Source organism: Colobus angolensis, unplaced genomic scaffold, assembly GCF_000951035.1.
Source record: "Colobus angolensis palliatus isolate OR3802 unplaced genomic scaffold, Cang.pa_1.0 Scaffold8, whole genome shotgun sequence".
Lineage (NCBI taxonomy): Eukaryota > Metazoa > Chordata > Mammalia > Primates > Cercopithecidae > Colobus > Colobus angolensis.
The window spans coordinates 6414947-6422866 of NW_012121820.1; the positions used below are offsets into that span (position 1 = coordinate 6414947).

The window sequence follows — 7920 nt, forward strand, 5'->3', positions numbered from 1 at the left end:
TAAAGCTCCTCCACTCATTCTAGAAGAAACCTAAGCTGGCAGATAATAGTGAGGTTGACTCAGGTATTTTAGGCAACATTAAAGATTCTTCACCTCCATTCCACTCTCTATCCATCTAACCATCACACTTCATTTCCATTTAACTTTCCATCCACCTGCCTATCAAACTGTCCTCTCATCCACATACCCATCGTAATATTACTATCAACCACCAACAACTATCAATCATTCCATTCATCTACCCATCCAAACAACCTACTCATTATCCACTAACACACCCACCTAACCATCTATCCATATTTCCTCAAAACCACCCACCCATTCACTCATCCAAACCACCATCTATTCATCCATCTCACCACACAACTATTTGGTTATTGATCCGGTCATCTATCCAATAATCTATCTGTTCATCCAAACATCCACGATTTATCCAACTATCCATCTAGTCATCCTAGATGACTAGATCTAGTCATGGATCAGCTGACCGATAATCCAGGATTTTACCAACATTAATAAGGAAGGCGCCTATATTCCTGGTTAGCATCCAATTAGATAGATCCAGGTCCTGCCTGCTCTACTATGGGTAGTGGCAGTGCTCCAGATGTCTTCAGAACTTCTCCAGATGTCCTTCCTTGCCCCTTACACTGGATCCTTCACTCATATCCCATCCACTGGGAAATGAAGTCCTACCACTGGAATGGGAGTCAGTTGCATTTTCCAGTCCGACCCTCAATTCCCCCAATTCTTTTAATAACAGCTCACTGATTTTCTTTCCCTTGGAGGATCAGCTTCTTCAACTTGCTGTTCGTGACAGAATCCAACCCTAAATCCAGCTCCATGAGCTGCCTAAGCCTCAGATTTGGCCAATGAGTTACAATCCTGAGGCTTTCGCTGCACCACTGTGAAGAAGGTGGTCTCTGTCTGTGTGGTTTTGCTGAAGGACTCTTAGAGCCATCTTTGCCAGACAGGGAAGAGCCTGCCTGAGAATTAAGGCCACATGAGAGAAATTCATTTGATCACCTGGATCCAGACAGATACCACCTAAAGTTCCTAAAGTTCCTGGAGACACTTGTCCCTTTGTCCTTCTTCCCCTCCCTCCCTTTTTTTTCTCCCTCTTCTCCATCCTCCCTCCCCCTACTCCACTTTTCTTGGCTTAAGCCAGTGTGAGGTGGATTTTATTCTTTGCAACTGATAAAGTCCTTAAAAAGGCCAACACATTTGGAAGCCTCGAGTGGTAATAAAGTAACCACATCCTACCCCCACTTCAAAATGTAAACGTGGTTTATTTAATGCCTTTTATCCATCACAAAGCACCCATTCCTTCCCAGCATCCCCCTCTTCCTAGAAAACAAGACGCAGCGTAAGGCACGTGCACTGTCCACATGACGTCAAGTAGGGTCTTTAAAAACAAAACTAAGCAATAGTCTTTTCAACAGCTCAAACTGCCTCCCTCTCTAATGTTCAAAGAATGATTGTCCCCACAAAGCACAACTTGGAGAAGAGAGTGCTTGCATTAGAACTGTCAACCACCCCACATGCCAGTTCAAAAAACAAAACCAAACCAATGACTAAGAAACCCAGCCACACAGGTACAAGAGCATAATTCCGGAGTAATGAGACTAGTCCATAAATTAAAAAGAAGACAAGACAAACCCGTCCCCTCCTCATCACCAGGCCTCCCCCAAGTCGTCAGTTCCTTGCTTTTGTTCTGTGAATCTTGTAGAAGAGTCTAGACTCCGAGCCAGCCCTTTGCCCCAAAGTCAAATACTCCGAAGCCAAAGTTGGGTACTTTGCTTCTCGGAACCCTCATTTGGACTGATGGACGGCTTCTGAGATGGTCACTGGACACGACGTCTTGGCTGTGGGGCCCCTGCCTGGTGTCCAGCATCTGGGTCTCTGGAGTTCTCGGTGGGAAGGTGGGGAAGGTGAGGGGGTCTGAGGGCGAGATGGTAAGTGGAGATGCTGCTGATCCTGCTATAAATACTCCAGCTCCAGGGCGTGCCTCAGTGCCTCCAGGTCCGCGTGGCAGGATATCCGCCAGAAAGGCATGTTGTGCTGAAACACAGAACACCAGCCACAAGGTTACGCCTCTGCCCCCGCCCCCGGATCCCACACCCGTGGTTAGACGGCATGTGAGAAGTCAACCCAGTTAAGTCTAGCATGTGGGGACTTCCCAAACTATGAGGCACTTGACGTTGCTGGCAGACCCACATCCAGCCAGTACCTACCGGAATGGCCGACCATTTCTATTCACTCAGAGCCTGCTCTGACGGGCTCATCCAGCACTGCCCAGCGTGTTCACTGTTTGACCCTCTTGCCTCCATTGGTACTATGGTGGTCTTAGGCGGTGCACTGACATGGTGTTAAATTGTACGGTGGGAAAGCAATTCCTTTTTAAAAATGTGTTCTTGCCTGGGCACTGTGGCCCATGCTTGTAATCCTGGCACTTTGGGAGGCTGAGGCGGGAGGATTGCTTGAGGCCAGGAATTGGAGGCTGCAGTGCTCTGAATCCTGTTACTTCAAGAAGAAGGTCACAGCTCGGTGCTGGAACCCCTCCCCAACATTTGACAATCTCCAGTGTGAACAAACAGAGCTGGTCTTGGAGGGTCTTGAGCAGGCCCCTGTAGCTATAGCCAGATCAGGATGACACGATTCTGTTTTCTTCCTAGCTTTTGTTTTTATCTTCTCCTTTTCTTTGCAGCAGGTGGTACTTGCTTCAAGTTATTGTCAGGATGTGGAGTTTTTTTTGTTTTTTGTTTTTTTTTTCTTTTTTTTGAGACAGGGTATCCCTCTGTTGCCCAGGCTAGAGTGCAGTGACATGATCTCTGCTCACTGCGGCCTCAACCTCCGAGGCTCAAGTGATCCTCCTACCTCAGCCTCCCGGGTAGCTGGGGCTACAGATGCATGCCGCCACATCTGGCTGATTTTTGTATTTTTTGTAGAGATAGGGTTTCACCATGGTGCCCAGGCTGGTCTCAAACTACTGGGCTCAAGCGATCCACCCACCTCAGCCTCCCAAAGTGTTGGGATTACAGGCATGAGCCACCGTGCCCAGCTGAATTTCGTTTCATTAATTTTTTTTTTTAATTTTAGAGATGGAGTCTCCGTTTGTTGTCCACGCTGCAATGCAGATCATGGCTTACTGCAGCCTTGAGCTCTTGGGCTCAACTGATCTTCCTGACTCAGCCTCCTGGGTAGCTGGGGACATATCTAGATAAATAGGAAAAAGGAAGGATGCAGGACAAGTTGTATATATATATATATGTGCATGTGTGGAGGAAAGAATGGTGGGGTCTCTCAGTAGTTTAAAAGATAATAAATAAGACAACCTTAGGAAGAATGTAAAGAAATCATTAAGGCAGGTGTAAATAAAATGTCATGGGAGCCAGCCAGAGGAAGCAGTCTCTTTTTTGGTAGAAGTGAATGGGATGGGGGTATCTCAGGGGAGAAGAGGCGCATGAGACCCAGACCTCAAAGAATGAATGAGGAGGCCAGGCGCGATGGCTCACACCTGTAATCCCAGGACTTTGGGAGGCCAAGGTGGGCGGATCACCTGAAGTCAGGAGTCTGAGACCAGCCTGGCCAACATGGTGAAACCTGTCTCTACTAAAAATACCAAAAATTAGCTGGGTGTGGTGGTGGACACCTGTAATCCCAGCTACTTGGGAGGCTGGGGCAGGAGAATCGCTTGAACCCAGGAGGCGGAGGTTGCAGTGAGCTGAGATCACGCCATTGCACTCCATCCTGGGCAACAAGAATGAAACTTCATCTCAAAAAAATAAAAAATAAAAAAAGAATGAGTGCTTCGTAGTTAGCAGGTCACTGAAGGGAAGGGCATTCGAGGTTGAGCATCCCTGGGCGAGCAAAGGAAGATCTATAAAGGTGCAAGGGGCAGACCCCAGTGGGGTCTTCTCACAGGTCACAAACACTTATGGGGCATTCACTGGAGACTCAGATAAACCCACAGATAAGAAACAAGATAAGTTCATCTCTTGGTAAGTGCTAGGAAGGAAACAGAATGAGAGATAGGGTAGAAAGCAGTGCTGTCTGTCTACTTTTGAGAGCTGGGTCAGGAAAGGCCTCTCCAGGCAGTGTCATTTAAGCAGGCCCTGGCAAAGATGTGGGGGAAGGTGGGGGCAGGTAGAAGACACAGTAAGTGCAAAGGCCCCAGGAAGGTTGAGCTTGGAATGCAATGCTTATTGCTGCACTGCATGGCTCTTGGCACATAGTAGGTGCTCAAGAAATATTCGTAGAAGGAATGAAAAGAGGAAGAGAGGGAGGGGGAAAAAAAAGGTAAGTTTCTCAAGCAAAGTCCTCCGAATGTATCCTTTTCTCTTTGTTCTGTAGTTTCTAAATAATTCCCAGCTCACAGGAAGCAGAAAACCATCTCGTATGGGAGCAGCTCTCATCTCTTCAACAGCTTCTCACTGCCCTGGCATTCCCACCCTGCCCTCATCCCGGCCAAGCCTTCCTTTCTTTACAAAGATAGATTCTGGTTGTCACTTGGCCAATCCTGCCCTACTTAAAGAGTGTAATTTTGGCTGCGTGTGGTGGCTGACACCTGTAATCCCAGTACTTTGTGAGGCTGAGGTAAGCGGAACACCTGAGGTCAGGAGTTCGAGACCAGCCTGGCCAACATGGCAAAACCCCATCTCTACTAAAATTACAAAAAATTAGCCAGATGTGGTGGCTCATGCCTGTAATCCCAGTTACTTAGGAGGCTGAGGCATGCGAATTGCCTGAACCTGGGAGGCAGAGGTTGCAGTGAGCCGAGATCACACTACTGTACTCCAGCCTGGGCGACACAGTGAGACTCTGTCTCAAAAAAAAAAAAAAAAAAAAGAGTGTGATTCATTTTTCTGGGAGAGAACGAGCAAAGGTGGAAGAAAGAGAATGTTCCAGCTGCCTTCACCCCAGGCTTAAAGACTCCACATGCCAGTGGATTCATCACTCGCGGAGAGGCGGAGACAAGTGACCCACTAAAATGGAGATATTAACAACACTGTCAGCAGAAACAGGCGAAGCCTCTGGTCCTGCGGCCATATTTCACACTGCTCAGGTATCCGGTGGCCTGGGCTAATGACTTCCTTTTGTCAGGCTGAGAGAGTGGCTGGTGGACACTGTTTCTCACTAACGTTCTGCGGCTTCTGCCTCAGACACTGAGACTTTCACGAGAGCTCTGCCGTGGCGGGTGTGTACCTAGTCTTCTTTGGCAGACTCTACTCTTGTCTGACTGGCTCAGGAGTGAAAACCAACTGTGTTTGAAACTGTAAGTCCATCTCCTCCCTGCCAGGCGTTTGGAGCATGACACAGGCAGGTTTGCATGTGCCAGATGTGTGACCTTAGGCAAATTAATTAACCTCTCTGAGTGTCAAACTCTGTCATCTATAAAATGGGGTGTGGCCGGGCACACGCCTATAATCCCAGCTTTCTGGGAGGCCAAGGTGGACAGACTGTTTGAGTCCAGGAGTTTGAGGCCAGCCCAGGCAACATGGCAAAACCCCATCTCTACAAAAACAAAACAAAACAAAACAAACAAACAAACAAACAAACAAAAAATTAGCCAGGTATGGTGGTGCCTGTCTGTAATCCCAGCTACTTAGAGGCGGAGGTGGGAAGATGGCTTGAGTCCAGGAGGTAGAGGCTGCAGCTGCAGTAAGCCAAGATTGTGCCACTGCACTCCAGCCTAGGTGCCAGAGTGAGACCGTATCTCTCTAAAAAAAAAAAAAAGGGATGCAATGATACCCACTTTGTAGGAGTTTTTGGAGGACTGAACACAATGGTGATGTTAGCAATACAGTTATGGTGGTGAAGGGCGTGGGGTTAGGCCAGCACCTCCAGATGCCAGCCACAGCCTGGCCACACACCACTGTGACTGACCCTGGCAGCTGCCCTCAAGATCCCTTCTCCCCTTCTCTCTCAGAAGGAGCTCATTTCTTAGCGGACCTCATGGCGGCTGATAATAGAGACTATATCTTCCAGGAAAGGGGAGGAGCTTTCCAGGTGGAGGGAACAGTGCCTGCAAAGCCTTGTAAGCTCCTCTCTCCCAAGGCCCTCTCCCAGGACCCTAGGGCTTCCCTCTTCTTCTGGGTTTCATCTGCTGAGACCCTAAACATTTTTGCATTTCCTTGGGATTTGCTGCCAGGCAGAGATGGGGGAAACCAGGTCCCCCTAATTAAGCTCTCTGACATTAACAATCCACTTCCCAGGCCTCTGGGTGGGGGGTGGCAGCCTCTCTGGGGCACTGTTGACAGGTCCAGACCCAGGACTTTGGCAGCTGTTTCTTTTCCAAGAACAGAGATGTGGCCACCAGAACCCCCCCCCTCTCCTCATGGGCCCAAGATCACAAATGCAGGATTTTCTTTTTCATTAGCTTAATGCTGTCTTTATTAACTGGGAAGGGTTCCTGGAACATATGATCAGTAAGTATTAAATAAAACACACACATGTGCACTGGCCCCCCACCAGCCTGCCCCGTCGGAACGTCTCTAGGCTCCCGAACAGTTGTCCCAGAAACAATCCAGGGCTACCAGGGGCGGCAGCCAGAGGCAGAGAGGGGGATTTGTAGAAGGAAATTACTCAGGATGCTTCTGTGATTTGCAAATGGAATGGACCGGCAAGCAAGGAGCCTGGGAAGGAGGACCTAGCCAGCCACGGGGAGTGGCGGAAATCTTGGAAGGAGCCCTTGTAAGGCCACGAGGGGCGCTCAAAAGAGCAGGAAAACGCAGTTGGAGAGGCGGAAGAAGTACCTTTTTTGCTCCTTGCTCCTCTTCCACACCATCACCGATCACCACGTAGACAGCTTTTCTACCGAATCTCTGCATTATCCTCTCGAAGCAGCTCTCCTTCCCTGCACACACACAGGAAGGGAAGAAAAACCGCTCTGTGAGGACCCCGGATTGCAGCCAACACCCGCTCATTAAGAGCTCGGTGCCTGCAGCTGTGCTCCCAAAGGCCCGGTATTCATCATTTCGTTCTTGAGCAAACTTCTGAGGTCAGCACTGTTGTCATCCCCCTGTGAAGGACGATGACAGCTGGAAACACAGTGAGGGTCAGTAGCTTGCCCAGGGCAACACAGCAGGAGGAGGCAGTGCAGGGCTTAGAGCAGGCTCCGGAGTCTCTGCAGCTGTCTGATGTAGAAGTGGCCATGGATGCACAACCATCTGAATGCACTTGATATCACTGCGCTGGAAACTGTTTATTGTTTTGTTTTGTTTGAGACACTGTCTTGCTCTGTCACCCAGGCTGGAGTGCAGTGGCGCCATCTCAGCTCACTGCAACTTCCACCTTCTGGGTTCAAGCGATTCTCCTGCCTCAGCCTCCTGAGTAGCTGAGATTACAGGCACGTATCATCACACCTAGCTAATTTCTGTATTTTTTAGTAGAGATGGGGTTTCACCATGTTGGCCAGGCTGGTCTTGAACTCCTGGCCTCAAGTGATCTGCCCGCCTCGGCCTCTCAAAGTGCTGGGATTACAGGCGTGAGCCACCGCACCCAGCCAGGTTAACCTTTTTTTAACTTTAATTTTATTTTTGAGATGGAGTCTCCCTCTTGTTGCCCAGGCTGGAGTGCAATGGCCCAGTCTCGGCTCACTGCAACCTCTGCCTCTTGGGTTCAAGCGACTCTCCTGCCTCAACCTTCCAAGTACCTGGAATTACAGGTACCCGCCACCAAGCCCTGCTAATTTTTTTTATTTTTAGTAGAGATGAGGCTTCACCATGTCGGTCAGGCTGGTCTTGAACTGCCTGACCTCAGGCAGTCCTCCTGCCTCGGCCTCCCAAAGTGCTGGGATTACAGGCGTGAGCCACCACGCCTGGCCATCTTAACCATTTTTTTTTTTTTTTTGAGACAGAGTCTCGCTGTGTTACTCAGGCTGGAATGCAGTGGCACGGTCTTGGCTCACTGCAAGCTCTGCCT

The 7920-nt window shown here is 49.2% G+C and overlaps 1 protein-coding gene across 1 annotated transcript in view; it reads right to left on the minus strand.

The window, feature by feature from the left end:
* Positions 1-1266: 1266 nt before the first annotated feature.
* EYA2 (EYA transcriptional coactivator and phosphatase 2) overlaps positions 1267-7920 on the minus strand; it is a 216009-nt gene continuing 209355 nt past the window's right edge. The window contains exons 15-16 of the mRNA XM_011928851.1: positions 6753-6853; positions 1267-2058 (exon numbers count right to left, since the gene is read on the minus strand). Of these exons, the coding sequence (XP_011784241.1) occupies positions 1978-2058; positions 6753-6853 (182 nt within the window). The 3' untranslated portion in view covers positions 1267-1977. The remainder of the gene's footprint in view (positions 2059-6752; positions 6854-7920) is intronic.